At 37.6% G+C, this 19,096-nt stretch overlaps 4 protein-coding genes across 4 annotated transcripts; all 4 read right to left on the bottom strand.

Annotated features, from left to right (window-relative positions):
- Positions 1-5,348: 5,348 nt before the first annotated feature.
- LOC119482157 (complement C1q-like protein 3) lies at positions 5,349-7,147 on the bottom strand. The gene is made up of 3 exons (XM_037759577.1): positions 7,009-7,147; positions 6,630-6,761; positions 5,349-5,635 (listed from the first exon to the last, which is right to left on the bottom strand). Exons 1-3 carry the CDS (start codon positions 7,145-7,147, stop codon positions 5,349-5,351), a joined length of 558 nt encoding a protein of 185 aa, XP_037615505.1.
- Positions 7,148-9,314: 2,167 nt separating this feature from the next.
- Positions 9,315-11,407, bottom strand: LOC119482156 (complement C1q tumor necrosis factor-related protein 3-like). The gene is made up of 3 exons (XM_037759576.1): positions 11,155-11,407; positions 10,789-10,920; positions 9,315-9,595 (listed from the first exon to the last, which is right to left on the bottom strand). The coding sequence occupies exons 1-3, from the start codon at positions 11,405-11,407 to the stop codon at positions 9,315-9,317; spliced, it is 666 nt and encodes a 221-aa protein (XP_037615504.1).
- Positions 11,408-12,512: 1,105 nt separating this feature from the next.
- Positions 12,513-15,381, bottom strand: LOC119481814 (complement C1q-like protein 4). The gene is made up of 3 exons (XM_037759056.1): positions 14,950-15,381; positions 14,706-14,834; positions 12,513-13,797 (listed from the first exon to the last, which is right to left on the bottom strand). Exons 1-3 carry the CDS (start codon positions 15,041-15,043, stop codon positions 13,517-13,519), a joined length of 504 nt encoding a protein of 167 aa, XP_037614984.1. The 5' UTR covers positions 15,044-15,381; the 3' UTR covers positions 12,513-13,516.
- A 128-nt stretch (positions 15,382-15,509) lies between these two features.
- LOC119481813 (complement C1q-like protein 4) lies at positions 15,510-17,095 on the bottom strand. Its single transcript, XM_037759055.1, has 3 exons — positions 16,882-17,095; positions 16,637-16,765; positions 15,510-16,024 (listed from the first exon to the last, which is right to left on the bottom strand). The coding sequence occupies exons 1-3, from the start codon at positions 16,973-16,975 to the stop codon at positions 15,744-15,746; spliced, it is 504 nt and encodes a 167-aa protein (XP_037614983.1). The 5' UTR covers positions 16,976-17,095; the 3' UTR covers positions 15,510-15,743.
- Between the last annotated feature and the right edge of the window lie 2,001 nt (positions 17,096-19,096).

The following is a 19,096-nucleotide window of genomic DNA, read 5'->3' as shown; positions in this document are numbered from 1 at the left end:
GTATAGCACATATGATTCAAAGTTAACAACGATATTGATTAATGCAGCTTTAAGCCATTTATTTGACAATGAAAAAGCAAAACAAACTGGATTTTAATACAGTTTCACAGAAATGTTACAGTAATGAAGAGAGTACATGTGGGGAACATTAAGTTTGACAATAAGATGATTATACAGAGTGACAATAGTATGAATTGAACTCATGGAAAGGATATTACTCAATTATTACTCAATTAATTAAACTGTTATCGCTCAATGTAACTCATTGCCGTGTAATTTTCCCTTTCAGGCATGGCGCACGTTGTATTAATCATGCTCATCTCACAACATGTTATGATGAACAGGCTCAAATATGTATTGTATGAATATAATATACTGTAGCTTAAGAACAAAATGACCTATTTTTATGCGAGCAAAAAAGGCTTGATTCAGCTAAGCTTGACAGAGGTTTTAGATGTCAGGCTAAAATTGAGCCTGACAACTGGGATCCAATGTCTACTAACCCTCCAAAAACTTGGCCTGTTCTAAACAGTGTCTAAGCCGGCTGGCAGGGCGCAGCTGTTGTGTCTGGTATTTGGTTGTTGTACTTCTCAAAATGGACAGGAAGGCATTGGTTTACAACTACATCACAAGCCACAATCACATTTTTTTGACCATACTTCACAAGTTTAACCTTGCAATTGTTGTCGATTTCGATGTAATATTCCGGCAGCATGAAGGTGGCCATGCATAAGTTTCCTGGGCCACTCTTAGCCAGGGGGTAGCCAGAGCCATTGCAGATCTGCTCAACCTTTCCCTGATCCGAGCCCTCAAAGAAGGACTGCTTAGGTCTGCGTAAGTCGCAGAGTTTCATGTCGTTTATGTACCTGCATGATGAGAACAATGTTTCACTGCAAAGTAAATGGAATTGATAAAGTACAACCTAGTGTCATGACACTTTGAAACATGTAAATAAAGCAGCAGTGTGATATTTAAAAAAAACGACACAGTAGAAACAGAATTTCAAAAATGCTTTTAAAGTACGCATTATTGTAATGTATTGTGTCGATCTAATTAGCGGCTAATTCACAGAGAACTCATTGATTTAATCCTTTAACTCACTTTTCCCATGCAGAAAACGATCCTCTGTCAAACCACTCCTGAAGGATGTGTTTGTGAACAAACTTGTTGTACGCATTGTTGTCTTTGTTCTTCAGACAAGGTTGATTGTTCAAACCAAGGGCAAGAGTGAATGTGACGGTGATCAGAAGAACGACTTTCATCTTGTCTGCAGTGGGAGAATGAATGCGATTTTTGAGCATGTTAATTTGTTGTTCGAATACAATATAAATGCACCAATAATTGGTAAAGTGCCGTACATACAGCATCTAAAGTTAACACCCACTAAATGAAAGTCTCTTGTAAATTAATCGGTATTGTCACACTGGTTTGAATTTTTTTAACATGATAGCATTTCAATATTTTATAAACAGACTTTATGGCTTTGTATCATGTCACTTCAAATTTAAACATTTCAGTATAATCTCACACATATTTTTGGAAAGTTGTATTTATTAAAAATTGTATTTGTTAAAAATAGTCATATAATATTAAAAGACGCTATTTTTACAATTTGTTTTATTCAACAATTTATTAAACTATTATATTTGCCACTTGTTTATTTACAGTGTAATATTCCTCCACATATTCTCATCTGTATTGTTTTTTATTACTTTTATATTGTGTCACTATTTGATGTCTTACTTCTGTCTTTTATTATGAAGAACTTTGTGACATCTGATCTAGAAAGTTGCTCCATAAAGAAACTTAAATTTACTTTACTTACTTAAAGGAACACTTAGTCTATTAGTTAAGTCATAAAATGGACAAAAAATTATCATTCTAATAATATAATAAAACAATGAATTTTTGTTAGTGATGAAGAGGTTTTCTCACCTGCTCTGATCAGTCAGCCTCTGTACTGTAAATGTTGCTCTGTTTAGTCTGGAGGAGGATCAATACCAACTGATGTTTAAGTCGCCGATAGAAGTCCAACAATATTTATCCCCTTTTAAACCTCCTCTTGTCTTGTGAACATTTGATCACAACCAATCATTTTAGCCCAAAGATATTACCAGCCAATTAAAATACTGCAAACTTACTTTTCACCATATATGTCTATGATCGTTACTGGATAAGGTAATGTGCATGTACGTTGCAACACAATCCAACTGCTGCATGTTCTGTAAATTAGGAAGTGAATTACAATTTCACATTAACAGAAATCTTTAGCAGTGTGAAGCTAAGATGTATTTCTGTAAATGAGAAATTTCACCTAATGCAAGGAATTGCTATAGCCCTGGAAAATTAATGCTAAAACACTGCACATGACCTGCAACCCATCCAGTCATAACAGAGACTGTGAAACCCTTTAAAATCTGTAAATATAACCATTGCATTCATGCAGTATTCGGTGGTGTGAAGGTTGATGGACAGTTAATACAACAAATGTAATAAAAATGTGATCGGGTAGAACATGCCAGATTACAAAATCAAGCAGGACAAAATACTAGCATTTCACCTGTTTAATTGGCTCACATCCCAAAAGACAAACGCTTACTTGTTTCGGCATGGAGCCTTCTTTAGTTACAGATTAAGTTCAGTAATATTTTGGCAGTTGGATCCAATCATTTGGGAACCAATCACTTTTCTTTTCCCCTAGCTTTAAATACGGGGACCAATCACAGGCAAATGTTAAATTTGATCCAAACGCTTGAATTAACCTCATTTATTTTTAATTATAGGCTGGCCTTACGGATGATCATGCATCATCGAGTGATCGGTGGTCACCTTCGTAGTCTAGGTTTCAAAAGACTACAAACAGTCCTAACCTAAGAAGCATTTTAAGCTGAAGTCATCATTAAGTCCATTTGGTGTCATACTGTTGAGTGTGTACATCCAGAACATTTCCCGCTTTGCTCGTCCCTTTAAAACATCACCTCCTCTAGTAGACATCATGACTTTCTCAACTCCACAGAAATTTATGGGAGAGGGTGAACCATGGTTTGCTTCAGCGTAATGTTTTGCAATTGCATCATTCATATTACCTGTGCGGATTGCAGTTTTGTGCTCTGATATCTGATATTTTTGTAAATTCAAATTCAGAGCAGATCTGTAGTGACTTCACACGGCTCTCAACATGGCGATGGCTGAACCGGCAACACAATTCAATTTCACAACAAATGAATTTCACTTTTGAGGTCAGCTAGTCACTGTGGGTGAGATTAGATGCAAGATAAACACGTAAGCACGAAGTCACTGTGGGTGAGACTTGACACAAGAGAAACACATAAGCACGAAGTCACTGTGGGTGAGACTTGACGCAAGAAAAACACATGAGCACCAAGTTTCACCCACAGTGACTTGAGGTAAGACATTAGACATAAGGACAAGGTAGGGCCCTTGTAAGTACATGCAAGACTGTATAATCCGCAGTCCGTCTAGGTATTGTTTGTTCCTGGAAGAAGAATATAGATCCTTTACTTAAGTGAAAGTACTAATACCACGGAAATACTCCACTACAAGTAAAAGTCTTAAGTCTTCATCTGAGGAAATGGACTGTACACGTCGTTCCCTCCCCCGCTCTCTCTCTCTCTCCGCCCGCTGAGCAGCTCTTGTTCTTCGGAGGTAGAACATTAAATTAGCTAAATAAAATAACAAACGTTGCTCCAACCCCATCGCCTACTATTGTCTATATTTTAAGGAACCCTCTTGCCTGCCTTCGTGCTTTATCAATCATGGCCTTGAGGATGAGATCGGCGCATGCTGCGCGCAGATACAGACAGAGATATGAAACTGTTTTATATTTATGTGTACAGATTTCGGCCGGCGGCGTTGAAAAAAGCCTGCCCTTTCAAAACGACTCGCTGACTGCTAACGTTACTCGCGTTAAATAGCAGTCCACTTCTGTGTTTTGGTACGGTTGGCTTTCACACCTGGTATGAACCGTGCCCGAGTACACATGATTCGTATCGACACGGATCGACGAAATTAACATTTCATAACTATTCATTGTTAATTTTTGACATCTCCTCTGACACCTACATTTCTTGGCAGAACACTTTGTTTTTGTCTAAATCATTGATTTTAATCTTTGATACTACAGAGGCTAAAAGGGACTAAAACCTTCTACATACTGTCTTCTAAACGATTGACCATAGAGGTTGTCTATATGAATGCATGTGTGTATGGGCCGTATTTTCCTTTCTGATGATTTTTTTAAAAATAGTAATAGTAAGGATGGAAATTGATGGAGAAGTTGCTTGCATTATATATACTTTTTAATTCTCACATGTTGTTTATAAGAGGCCTCTGTCACAAATATGTCTGCATGTGTTACTTCATCAGTGATTTCTATTATCTAGGGTTAGGTTTATTGCAGCTTGCGTTAACGCAAATTAATTCTAACGCCACTAATTTCTTTACAAATTAATGCAACTTGCGTTTTTTAGGTTGTAGCGGGCTCAGTTTTAAAGCTACTGTCAAAGATACTAGTATCATATGAAACTAGAAAAAATAAGGAATCAATGCTATCAACCATGTCATACTAGCTTAGGATGGATGTTATGTACTAACGCTCCAAAGTTGCGCTAAATTTTCGCGAGGAAAAACTGGCATGGCCATTTTCAAAGGGGTCCCTTGACCTCTGACCTCAAGATATGTGAATGAAAATGGGTTCTATGGGTACCCACGAGTCTCCTCTTTACAGACATGCCCACTTTATGATAATCACATGCAGTTTGGGGGACAAGTCATAGTCAACTCAGCACACTGACACTGACAGCTGTTGTTGCCTGTTGGGCTGCAGTTTGTCATGTTATGATTTGAGGATGCAATTAATTTGCGATTAATCATGACTAACTATGGACAATCATGCGATTAATCGCGATTAAATATTTTAATCAATTGACAGCCCTACTTTTTTATACTTTTTATGGACTGTTGGACCACCATCTAAGGTCCTGCTGTTAGAGGGACAACAACTGAGCTGAATTTTATCATTAACACAGTTGTTACCTCTATCTATCTTTCGGTCTCTATCTCTTTGTAAAAACCTACAACCAAACAATGTGTTGAAGGCAGCACTATCTTCTTTTCATTGATTTTTCAACCAAACTGTCTGCTTTGCGGCATAAAGAACTCAATGAAGCAATGATTAATGGAGACTAATCTCATTTTCAGACTCTTTATTTTATGAGCAAACAGCCTTCTGATTTATCAGATTTGAACATTTCATGGTAATAGAGATATGTAGTGGTCTCAGATTGTAATAATCATCTTCAAGCAGAAATGAACCGATATACAGTGTATCATTTTGGTGGAAACATTTTCACCGAAAAACCACTGAAGATTGTATGGTAGTCGCTTCCCCAAGCAGGTGTATTTTCACCCATGCGCACATACATCTGGTCTCCGTGCTGCAGCATCAGGAACGCTGCGTTTCCTCCGTTATCAGCTGTGTAAGATGATGGCTGATTATGGGTTGTGAGTACGTGTTCATTGTTCTTGTAGAGAAGCAGCTTTGCCTCATGTCCTCTTCCAGTGTGAAAGAAGATGGTGAAGTAATAAACACCTGCAAACGGTGCAGTGAAGATACCTGTGAAAACAGCAAGGTTTTTTCTTTTTATTTAACTACAATCGAGAGGAATCACAAATCATCAGTAGTCTTCAGTACTTTACTTTATTTTATTGCCTTACAACCAAATAAACCAAAAATTTGTTTGAATTTTTTGTGTCTAGATGTTCTTAGACATCTAGATTTTTTGTACTTGATGGCCTTTTTGTAGACTACTATGTTACTTTTAGTGCTTTGTGTCACTTTTTAGTGTAGTTGGGCTTTTTTTGTGTTCCTTTGTAAAAAAGAAATTCTCAATAGTTCTGATGCCAAAGTAAACATGTACGTGACTGTATCGGCGTCGACAGATGTCAGTTTGTTCGGGCTTAAAGCTGCTGTGGGTAAAAATAGAGCAAATATGAATAAATAAAGTTATTTTATAAAATGGTCACTATATCCTGACGTAGCGCACGAGACAGGTAATCAAATCAGAATCTGCGAGATTTCCCAGACCGAAGGAAGACAACCAATCAGAGCCGAGCTGGAGACTGCCAATCACTCAATAACTCCGATCAAACGGTCAAACTAAGCAGTGCTGATCAAATATGAATCAATATTCTGTTACTGTAATCTCTCAGAACACTTGATTTACAATATGCTGAAAGGTTATTATGGAATTTGTGCCCAATGATGCCAAAAATACACTGCCTACTGTCTGTCGCTTTAAGCCCCGAACGATTTGAGTGTAGCCCAAATATTATTTCAAAGCCTATGTTAAGCAGTTGTGAAGTATTCTGTTTCTACTCAATAATAACTACTTACAACTAATAATGTGTTTAACATCACAAGTCATATTTAATGTAAACTGTTTTTACGGTACACATTTCAAGTTTTCAGTGACTAAGACGTACTTTGAATGTAAATAAGGCACCAGAGTGCGTAACAAAGCGTCGAAATAGAGCTTGTTGAATCCTCAGAGGTCTGGGCTAAGCCCTGAATGTCCTCGAATTCGCTTTTGGGTGACGGTGAGTATTACCTGTAGATGGACTGTAGGCATTACCAATGTTTGTCATCACTGTTCTGTAGATTAAGGTGGTGTCTTTGTGGAAGGGTTTGATGTTTTTATGTCCTCCTACGGTTGCTGCACTGAATATCACCCGGGCTCCTTCTGTGTAAAGAGAAAAAAAAGCAGACCGATCACATTACTGTGTGCTCTCATGAAAAGACTTCTAGCAACAATGTGAATTTTGACTTGTCTGTCAGGAGACACGCTCTGTCACGCTACTTCCATCTTTTGTTGTTTAGTTTGGAGGACTCAACTCAAGTGTTTTAACTCAATTCATCATGTGTAATTCCATCACAATACACAAAATGCTTAATGGATTCTTCAATACAATCTTTAAATTTCACTTTACCTTTGTTCCTCAGTTGCAGAAGCTGGTTTTCACCGTCTGATCGCGTTTCGCCAGGTTTTCCTGTTCCAGTATTACCAACATCTCCGGCTAAAATCAAGCCGCTAAACAGCAAAACGAATAATACAATTGTGAACTTCATCTTCCAGATTGATTCATGATCGCTCAGTCACCCGACCTCTGATAGATGTGATCTCTCCGGCTACTTTTAATGATGACTTGTTCATTTTCAACGTCCCATTTCGACATGGCTTTAATATCTTATTGAATCTGTTATCTATCTGTTTTAGTTTGCTCAATAGATCAGCAATGAGGAAATAGTTCATTTACTCGCAAACTCATTTTATGAATCATTAGTGTGGTGTTCAAAGACTGAAAATTTCTCTCAGTTTTTCACTGATCTTACGAGACAAGTTTATTTGTGTAGCACCTTTTAACAACATGGCAATTGAAAGTGTTTTATTTGAGACATAAAGGGCAGTAGGACGAGATAAAAAAAGAAAAACAAGGCAATGTAAAAAAGATACATATAAATGTAGAATTTAAAAAGAGCAAACAATTTGTCCTCCATCCTCCTGTGCTCATCAAAATCTAAACCATGGCAATAGTTGACAGTGAGCTTTCTGAACTGCATCGATCTTTTATCCCCTCAATGCATGTCACCCTGTTTTGAATATTTCAGAAGAAGATATATTACCATGAAATGCATTGAGCTTAGTCATGTTCCTCGGAGGATGAACCCTCTCTATTAATAATAAATAATAATAATAAACTACATTTTCGTCTCCACAGTTTGCATCCCAAATGTACTAATAAATTGTGGAGACAAAAATGTAACGTTTATTTGTTCATCCTCAGAGGAACATGAATGTGCTCAGTGCATTTCATGGTAATCTGTCCATTTAATATAGATATGTAGTGCTCACAAGTTTAAATTCAGGCTTGATGGCTGCACTAAGGCAAAGATTACAGGGTAACTAAAGATTTGAACGTTTCAGGGTCCAGTTGATGTTGACACTGAAAGACAAAAGATCAGGCAATTCATTCAAATCTTCCTGGTCACAATGAAAATTTAAACCAAATGTTGGCCAATGTCAGTCCTTAAAAAACAGCAACAGTTTTTGCAAGATCTCTTCGTCTCCTAAGCTCTGACTGATATGGTCCCTCTGGTATTGGATGGTAGTGATTTGTTAATATTTGACATCTCATCTGACACTTATCCATCATGGTAGAACTTGTTTTTTGGCAAGCGACAAGGAAGGACAATATAATAAAGGATATAAGTAACAATCATTGAACAACTGAGTTAAACTGTATCACTGAACAGGTGTAACCAACTTTTTGCGTTAATCTTTCTGTTTCTGTCTCTCCAACCAAACAATGGGCCTCGTTCAGCAATAGCTTCCTAAGTTTTTTCTTAAATTTGTTCTTAAGAAAAGGTCCTAAGAAAAGTCTACGTCAGATTCACGATAAGTTCTTAAACCACAGAATTGTTCATACCTGTGTTCTCATAATGATGAATCCCATTTCCTCGTAAATTGAAGGCGTGTGCCATTTGATCCTAATTAGCAGGTAAACGCCCTGCTAATCCCCAAATAGAAAAGAAAAGTCTAAAGAGGGTGGTGCACCGGAACAAATATTATAATATTTGGTAATCGGCAAATCATCAATCAAGTAAAAATGATGATAAATTATGTTGAAATAGAGTGTAAGAAAATGAATGTATTGTTTTCTCATAGTTCCATACATTACCTACTGTGTGGAGGTATGTTGAAACGCATACAAAACCAACACTTATGACATTTTCACGCTACAGAAGAGAGCTGTAAAAGTTGTGAATGGATCGGATTATGACGAACCAACCAATTATCAACTTACATGCTTTTAAAGGTTGTGATCTAGTTGATCTTGAAACTGCAAACATAATGTACAAAGATAATGTCTGTAAAATATTTAAGGTGAGTTTGGTTCATCACAATTTACTCAGGCATAGTAACAGTCACAATGTTACTGACACTGGGGATGAATTCTCTGAGGTCTTATGTATCCATAGAGACCAAGATCATGCATATAGACCTGGTAGTGGTGGAGCTGTTCTTGATTTATTTTTGGTATGTCTGTCTAGGCGAACCACCCCTTCCAGCACCGTACGGCTTTAGAGGTTAAAGAAGACTAACTTCATTTTCAGACTCTTTATTTTATGAGCAACAGCCTTCCAATGCATCAGATTTTAGCGTTATTTACTGTAGTCATCTGAGATTTTTACATCCATATTCAAGCAGGAATGAACAGACATGCAGTGTAGATCATCACATTTGAGTGACCAGAAAACCACTGAAGGTTGTATGATAGTCGGATCCCCAAACATGTGTATGTGCAGCCATGCGCACATACACCTGGTCTCCTCGCTGCAGCTGCAGTAACACTGCGTTTCCTCCAGTATCAGCTCTGTCAGCATTTGTCGGGAAATCATGGGTCATGAGCATGTAGTGATTGTTCTTGTAGAGAAACAATGCTGCCGTGTTGCTTCCTCCAGCGTGTAAGAAGATGGTGAAGTAATAAGCACCTGCAACAGGTGCAACGAAGATACCTGTGGAAACACCAGGGTGTTGGTCACATTTTTTTCTTTATTACAACTGCAAATCACAAATCCTCAGTAGTCTTCAGCACTTTATTATACCCCCGCGACAACGTGGTCGCGGGGGTAATAAAGTGCATCCGCTGCGTGTCGCACTTTCATTTCCGGAGTAGAACTCGGAAACTATTTAACTTAGGAACTTCAAATTTTGTATGATGGTTGACAGTGTGGTGTAGTTGTGCCTTTTGGGGGTTAGAAGTCGAGGGTGCCCACATTATTTGATAATAACAAGCTAGATTCTGCTCAATAGACTAATTCCATTAGTTCCAAAGGGGCAAAACCTTTGGGTCAAGCATTGAGCGGGGGTATGTGAGCCATGCTCACTTTTGTTTTATTTTATTGCTAAATGTATGGTTTTAATGTGTTCTTACCCATCTTCATTAGTAGACAGGAAGGCAGTACGGTTTTAGCTGTGACCAGCAGCTCTATAGCTCGCTCGGTTGGTTGGTCGCTCAGTCGATCCACAAAAAATTCCCCACCCTATGGCGGCCACAGTGTTCGCCCTTAGGTGGCAGAAATTTGGCTTGGAGGTCAACTGTTTGTAAGGTTATGTATTTGTGAGTGCGTGGTCGCAGCCAATAGGTGATATGAGGGAGGATGCCATCCTCTTGTTAGCAAAATCACCAAAAATAGCTTTTTTTGGTCTTGATTTTGTACTACCTTGTGCTACCTTTTGTGCTTGGTGTGACCTTATAAAACAGAGAAATTACATCATTGTAAACGGGTTATTTTTTGAGGGACAATTTGCTCATGTGTAAATGGATCGATCCATGCTGGTGATTGATTGATTTAATCAATTTATATCAATTGTCAGAACAGTTGCCTTTTTCCCCGCAAAATGTATAAATTAAGCTGGAAAAAGTTATTTTTCAGTGACTATTTCAAAGGAGTATGATTGTTTTCTAGACACTGTAACTCTGCTCATGCACCCACTACAACTCCCACAGCCTCAACAACTTTTAATGCGGTTTCCTTATTTATTTTCTGCAATTAATGAAGTTGTCTCAACAATTACTTACATTGCTCGCACTCCGCAGATATTCAATGATTTTTATTTATAGCTTTATTTATTTACTCAATCATTGTATTCATTAACCCTTTGTGTAAAAAAAAAAACTAAACATGCAGGTGACAGTGAGTATTACCTGTGGACGGACTGTAGGCATTGCCGATGTTTGTTATCACTGTTCTGTAGATTAAGGTTGTGTCTGTGTTGAAGGGTCCAATGTGTCTATCTCCTCCTCCTGTTGCTGCACTGAAAATCACCTTGGTTCCTTCTGTGTAAAACAAAACATGCTGTTCACATTACTTTGTAAAGTGTTTCTATTGATTATAGTATATACTCTCATAAATAAACTTTGAGTAACAATGTGAATTATGACTTGTCTGTCAGGAGATATGCTCTGTCACGCTACTTCCATCTTTTGTTGTTGACTTTGGAGGACTCAATTAATCATGTGTAGTCCATACACAAAATGCTTAATGGATTGTTCAATACAATCTCACTTTACCTTTGTTCCTCAGTTCCAAAATCTGGTTTTCACTTTCCTTCAGCCTGGTTTCACTGTCTGTCAGCCTGGTTTCACTGTCCGTCAGCCTGGTTTCCACAGCTCTGAGATATTCTGTCATGGCACCAAACTCTCTCAGTAGATCACACATGTCAGGATTGCATGACTGTGTTTCACTGGGTTTTTCTGTTTCAGCAGCGTTACCAATATCTTGGGCCAAAATTAAGCAACAGAACAGCGACGCAAACCATAACATGTCGAAATTCATCTTTCAAGTTGACTCAAGATCGCTCAGTCATCTGAAGTCTGACAGATGTGATCCCTCTGTCTGCTTTTATGTTGTTTAAAGATGACCTGTTAATTTTTAACATCCCATTTGATAAGTGGCTTTATTATCTTACCGCACCTGTTATCCAACTGTTTCAGTTCCAGTGGGGGAAATAATGATATAGGCTGTTAACCAGCAAACTATAATTCAACTACTATAATTTCATCAGAAAATGTCTGAGTTTATTTGTATAGCACAACAACAGGAGAAGACGTTGGGGGAAAAAGGAAGCTCATATTCTCCGTCAAGCCCTCGTCAGGGAGCTGTTGCGGCGTGAAAAACATCATCATCAGCAGAATGTGATTTGACGCGCGTCCTTTGTAACCCTGTACATGTCGAAGATAAGAGATGATTAGGTTGAGAACTGTGAAAAGGTTTGTCCCCGTACACTGGCACTCAGTTACCAACTGTAAAAGGTTAGAATTTGCTTATAAACAGCACTTTATATAAGATCTAAAAGGCAGTAAGACAAAAAACAAAAACAAAAGAGATTTCACGAATACACCTATTCTAACTATTAATATATTTCTCATCACTTAAATGTATGGCTTGTAGATTGAACAAATGTATTATTTCTTGATCAAGATGTCTGAGCTGTCTTGGCTGTGAAAGCACAAAGCAATATCCAAATGTCTATAAGTCAGTGGCTGTTTTCCTGACATAGACTTGAGTGGTTGGAGGTACATTTTAGGGAATTCTAGCCTCAAGGAAACGGTATCAAAAATCAAAAACCCTTGCCTCATTTTATGGCTTGTTTTTGTGATTGTTAATCCGTATTACCCTGGAATTGCTCTAGATGTCAGAACCTTAATAGCTGACACCAGTAGATTATGGACTACAGATATGTTCCATGACATGCAGCATAAAAGCATAACAACTGCACATAAACTCGCCTTACCTACAAGGAGAGAATTGAAGTAGATCTTGCTTGGCACAGCAGAGGGTGCTGTTTACTGCCCTACAAGAGACACAAGAGACACAAATTGTGACTCTTATGTGTCCTCATCCGTCATGCAGGGCTCGGAATCATGGGTGGAAACACAAATATACATTTTATTTACATTGACACAATTCTCACTTTAACTTATAAATAATTGCCGGTTTAATGTATACACTGCGAAAATCTATCATTTGTTTATCCAGCTATAGAACTCCGTATACTGTGAGTGATGCAATAAATGGATCCAGACATTTAATTGGCTTAATAAAAAAGATAGTAAACCTATTACATTACTTTAACATTCTCAAATGTTTGGTTTTAACAGAAACACACAAAGTCTATGCAAGGACGATATAGAAAGCCATGAGAGTTTGTACAAAATATGCATTGATTGTACAAACCTGAAGTTTAAGTTATTGTTTTTGAGAAAAGGAGAGAAACAAAGCTCACAGATGAGCTGTTATTAATTCTAATCTAACTTTACAGCCTCATAAGCACTGTTCAGTCACCTAAACTCTGATTGATGTGATCCCTCTGGCTGCTTTCATGTTGTTTAAAGATGACCCGTTAATTTTTAACATCCCATTTTGAAACGGCCTTGAGAAAATAGTATTAACTAAATTTACTGGCAATCAGATAACCTTTGATACCATAGAGAAATGTAAACAGAAATGTGTCTCAACTTTTCACTGATACTTCAGTAACTTGGCAAAGATGAATGTGTTTCATGAGGTAACAGCAAATTGAACAAGAAATAAAGTTAGTAGAGGAAATCATTTGAATTTGAATGTATTCAGATTGTATTACAATAATAATATAATATGATGTATTCTCTATCATGACGTTATCTTATCTTACACCAAGACGTAAATAGTAGATTAATAAAAAACAATGAATTACTGATATGATCCATAGCAAACAGCAGTTACAGTTACACAAAAAACACACATTTCATTAACATCTCCCTACATCATCTCTGCATGCCCTCTGTTGATTCTAAAGTCTAATGGTAATTTACTAATCATTTTAGAGATATGTGTATAAGTATTGATTGTTTATCACAACAAAGTGGTAAATTATTGTGCGGTCGTTCGTTCTCACATTTGACTGACCAAAAAACCACTGAAGGTTGTATGGTAGTTTGATCCCCAAACATGTGAGTTTGCATCCATGCGCACAAACACTTGGTCTCCATGCTGCAGCTGCAGGAACACTGCGTTTCCTCCGTTATGAGCCGTTGCATGAGCTGCTTTATGATCCTCCGTTACGACCATGCACTGGCTGTTCTTGTAGAGAAACAGCTTTGTCCTACGGTGTCCTCCAGAATGATGGAAGATGGTAAAGTAATAAACACCTGCAACAGGCGCAGTAAAGATACCTGTTGGGGGGAAACAACAGGGTGTTGATCACATTTTATAGGTTTATTGTTTTTTCTTTTTCAAATGCCTGAATGAAATCGAAAGTACTCTTTTGAAACCCACCATAGATGATTTTTACAGAGCTGAGTTTTTCTCTGGACCATCTGAGTCCACACTATCTGACATATTTATTCTATATTGGCTCATTTGCAACTGAAGGATTTTTGCACCAAATTAAATACTCAAACCCAAGTCTCCGAGACACATGTAAGGCTGCACAGTAGCTTTTCCTTCATGTGGATATAATCAAGATGTTTTACACATCGTCAAAATTAATTCGAATAAACATATTTTGGTGTCTTAGGGTCTCAACTAAGATTTAAAATGTGTATTTGAATAATGTTTGGCTACACATCATGAGTTTGTAATATGTGGCCTACCAGCAGATAATTTTATTATACTTTGATTACTGATATGAGATTAGTCTAACATTTTTGTTTTTCCTGAGATGCAGAGTGATACAAAAAGTGCTAAGGTTTGACGCGTCATAGCAGTGGCATATGGGTATTATATCATGGATATGAGCCAATCAGATTGCCTGATTTGAGCTACTAGTTAAGAGGCTTATAACCACTGATAACGCCCATTTAATGACCTGATAACAGTGTAAACCCAGGGCTCCCATACACATTTTAGGACTGTATCTTTCCTCCAGGTGGAAATGATCTAGATGTATTGCACATTGTTTTACACACATTTCCCCAAAATTCATCCTGACATATTTGGCGTCTTACTGTAGGAAACTTTATGGTCTCAACTAAGATTTTAAATAAATTTCCAGATTACAGATACGATTTCTTTATTTATGTTGAGCCATTATAAAAGATGCCTCAAGTAAGTAACTGCAGGTCTTTTATGATGCCGTTACCTGTGAATTTACTGTAGGCATTTCCGATGTTTGTGATCACGGTTTTGTAGATGAGAGTTGTCTCTGTGTTGAAAGGTCCAATTGCATTTCTCGCCCCAGCCTCTGCGCTGAATATCACTTTTGTTCTCTCTATATAAATCAAAAAATATTCTCATCACATTTATTTTGCATTTCCACATTCCATCACAATTCACACATTGCTTTAATACATATGGATTGAAGCAATCAACAAGTTTCACTCTACCTTTGTTCCTCAGCTCTACAAGCTGCTGTTCATTGTCCTTCAGCCTGGTTTCCAGAGCTGCCAGTTTTTCTTTCAGGTCATTCAACTCACACATAGTGGAATAACAGTCTTTCAGCAGTGTTTAGATTGGCCCAAAGTCAAGCTGCAGAACAGAGACAATTCCAGTAATGGAAAGTTGATTCAATATTGCTCAATCTCCTCACGACTTTGTCATATGACTCCTCAGGCTTCTTTTATCTGATTTGATCAATGATTATCTCACTCTGCCCCTCTCTCCCTCCCTCCAGCCACATTCCCATTTCCTAAAACCTATTCATGGCTATATTCTCTTTCTGTCCACCAGATGGCCTCAAATTGTTTCTCCTGTCCCAGTCATCTCAATCCCACATTCAGCCACTCCAATGACCTGCAGTAACCCATTTCCCTCCAGTCAGACTTCCCAGCCGCCTGACCTTCCCTGAATCACCCTAACAGGATTCACTTCGCAGTAATGACACACTCACTGTACATTATCCCGCAAATTACTCCACTACTAAAGACATCAATAATTTGACAAAATATTGATTTAAAAATGATTTTTATTGCTTCCGCTAAAGAACTATACATGTGTAATAAGAAGCAGTAAACTTAACAGTGAGTACTCGTTTTCAGATTATTTCTCTGAATTTACACTAGGAGCAACTGATTTTAAAGTCTAATGTTAATTAATTAATCATCAATTTGAATTGTTTAGAGATATATGTGTTTAGTATTGATTCTTTATCCCAACAAAGTGGTAAATTATTGTGCAGTTCTCATATTTGACTGACCAAAAAACCACTGAAGGTTGTATGGTAGTTTGATCCATAAACATGTGAGTTTGCATCCATGCGCACATACACTTGGTCTCCGTGCTGCAGCTGCAGGAACACCGCGTTTCCTCCGTTATGAGCCGTTTCATGGACTGCTGGGTGATCCTGTGTCTTGACCATGCACTGGCTGTTCTTGTAGAGGGACAGCTCTGTCCCAGGGTTTCCTCCAGCATGATGGAAGATAGTAAAGTAATAAACACCTGCATAAGGTGCAATGAAGATACCTATGAGGGAACAAGAGGTCGGTCAGATTTTATTTCAAACGTTAACTTTTGAATCCCAACTAGGAACATAGATGGTCCAGAGAACTGTAAAAATCATCTCAGACCACACTGTCTGACAGCATCATATTATAATGGCTTGTTTCCAACTCTTTACTGAGGTTTATGTATTTTTACACCTACAAATATTGCACCCGGTCTTTCGGTGATTGCCCATTTGAATCGATGATAAAAACCTATTATTTGGTGTAGCAGACCCCTTCTGACCCAGTGTAACGTTTTTTTTCTAAGACGTGGAGTGATACTGAAAGTGCTATGGTTAGACACGTCATAGCAGTGGTATATGGGTATTATATCATGGCTATGAACCAATCAGATTGCCTGATTTAAACTCCCATACATATTTTAGCACTGTATCTTTCCTTTAGATGGAAATGATCTAGATGTGGTTTTACAACACATTTCCCCAAAATTCATCCTGACATTTGAAATAAATTTCCAGATTACCAATATGATTTATTTATTTATGTTGAGCCATTATAAAAGATACTTCACTAACACTCATAACCAAATTCAACAAGTAAGCAACAGCAGGTTATTTTATGATGCCGTTACCTGTGAATTTATTGTAGGCATTTCCGATGTTTGTGATCACGTGTTCGTAGATAAGAGTTGTCCCCGAGTGGAAAGGTCCAATTGCTCCTCTTGCTCCAGCCTCTGCGCTGAATATCACCTGTGGTCTCTCTATATAAAGCAAAAATATTCCCAACACATTTATTTTGTATTTCCACTTTCCATCACAATTCACACATTGCTTTAATACATGTTTGGATTGAAGCAATCAAAAAGTTTCACTCTACCTTTGTTCCTCAGCTCCATAAGCAGTTGTTCATTATCCTTCAGCCTGGTTTCCAGAACTGCCAGTTTTTCCTTCATGTCTTTGAACTCACACATGTTGGAATAGAAGTATTTTTTATATTTCAGCAGTGTTTAGATCTGCCCAAAGTCAGACTGCAGAGACACAACCAGAAATGGCAAGTTGATTCAAGGTCGCTCAGTCTCAAGACTGCTCAAGCTGCTTTTATATGGTTCGATTAATGATGACCTTTACACTTCTCACATCCCACTTGTCACATGCCTCTTTCTACAGTACGTGCTGCTGTAGGTTTGGCCAGATGTTCTAGGAAGAAAAGCTGTAAATGAAGTGAATTAAACAGAGAAACTTAATAGAGAATTGTTTTTTGAACGGAATAGTATAAAGTAGGGCTGTCAGTCGATATTTTATATATTTTATATATATATATATATACATATATATATATATATGTATATATATATATATATTTAATCGCGATTAATTGCATGATTGTCCATGATAAATCACGATTAATCGCAATAAATCACAATTTTTGTATCTGTTCAAATTGTACTTTAAAGGGAGATTTGTCAAGTCGAGACAAATATGCTTGCTTTATGCAAATGTATGTATATATTTATTATTGAAAATCAATTAACAACACAAAACAATGACAAATATTGTCCGGAAAACCATTTTAATTGACATATATTGAGATCAGAGGTCAAGGGACCCCTTTGTAAATGGCCATGAGTTTTTTATCGCCAAAATATATGCAAGTTTGGAGCGTTATTTAACCTCCTTCCCGACAAGCTAGTATGCCATGGTTGGTACCAATGGGTTCCTTAGGTTTCTAGTTTCATATGATGACAGGATCTTCACTCTAGCTTTAAAACTGAGCCCGCTACAACCTCCAAAAGATCGATTGCGTTAATGCATTAAAGAAATTATTGGCGTTAAAATGATTTCGCGTTACCTTTGACTAATAATTGTTCTTTGCCGGTTCATCTTTCGTTGCTGTTAGACTTTTTTGTTATTAATGTGTCTTCATAGTATCTGTCCGTGTTGGAGTCTCCATTTGGGTCCGTCCTGCCTGCCTGTCCTGCTCCCTGCATCATGACACATGAGTTTTCACTCATATAGGTCTCAGACCACAGTATAAACCATAAAGAGACATAAAGCATATTAAATCACATAGCAGAAGTTGGATTCAAGGACACAAAGTTTCACTTCATGTGAGAAACTGAAACTTGCGGCTTAAGAGGAACTGATTACTGTCCCCCCTAGACCAAATAATATGGTCAGCTTAGCTAAGTTCTCAGACTTCCTCAAAACCACAATGCTGATTTCTGGCATTGGTGGTTTCAATTTTACACTAATGTTGAAGAGTATCCCCTTTTGCCACTAAAATCCTGTTCAGCTTGTTTTCTAAAGCTCATACTTTTTCTCTCATGGCACCAAGCTCTCTCTCAGGAGATAACACACGTCAAAATTCTGTTGTAGCTGCATTGGAAATGTCTTTAATATAAATGTTATTTTTTTGCAACGTAGCTTGTCGTGGCAAGACTTAAAGGTTGGGGTTGGTAGCGTTGTTCAAATACATTTCTATTTATATTAGTTGAAATGAACATTTCATCCTGACAGCACTCAATAAATGAAATGCTCTGACAAAAAGAAGAAACATAATCTGTCATCTGTGGCTGTCGCAGGACTGTAATAAAGAATGCCTATACTTGCCCTGTCTACCTATACCTACCTGCGCTCTTTCTACTCTACTCTCTTTCTTCCACTAGCTGCTAGCTTGGCAGCTGTGAGTACAAACAACAGCCATGTTCGTTTGTTTACGCTCATTACGATATGATTACATTTATAATGCTAATTTTTGGGGAGTGTCTTTGGAGGGAGGCCTAAAGGGATGAGGTTGTCAGTGTTGCCAAATTGGTGACTTTCTCGCTTGATTTAACAACTTTTGGAACTATTGGAAAAGAGTTGGTAACACTGGTTTGGTTTTAGTTGGACCATTTTTTTAAATCTAATGTACTCTTGCTAGTTTCTCAAGATTACCAACCCTAGCTTTAAGAACAAAGTGTGACATCGTATTGTGTCTTCACTGCTGTTCAGCTACTCATCAAAGCCCTAATGAATACTGGATGAGTATTTGGGTGCTTGGACCCCGTTATACTCGCTTGCAAGTCTAGTTACAATTATCATGGCATTAT

This window comes from Sebastes umbrosus, chromosome 22, assembly GCF_015220745.1.
Source record: "Sebastes umbrosus isolate fSebUmb1 chromosome 22, fSebUmb1.pri, whole genome shotgun sequence".
Taxonomy (NCBI): domain Eukaryota; kingdom Metazoa; phylum Chordata; class Actinopteri; order Perciformes; family Sebastidae; genus Sebastes; species Sebastes umbrosus.
This window is presented reverse-complemented; position numbering and strand designations above follow the sequence as displayed.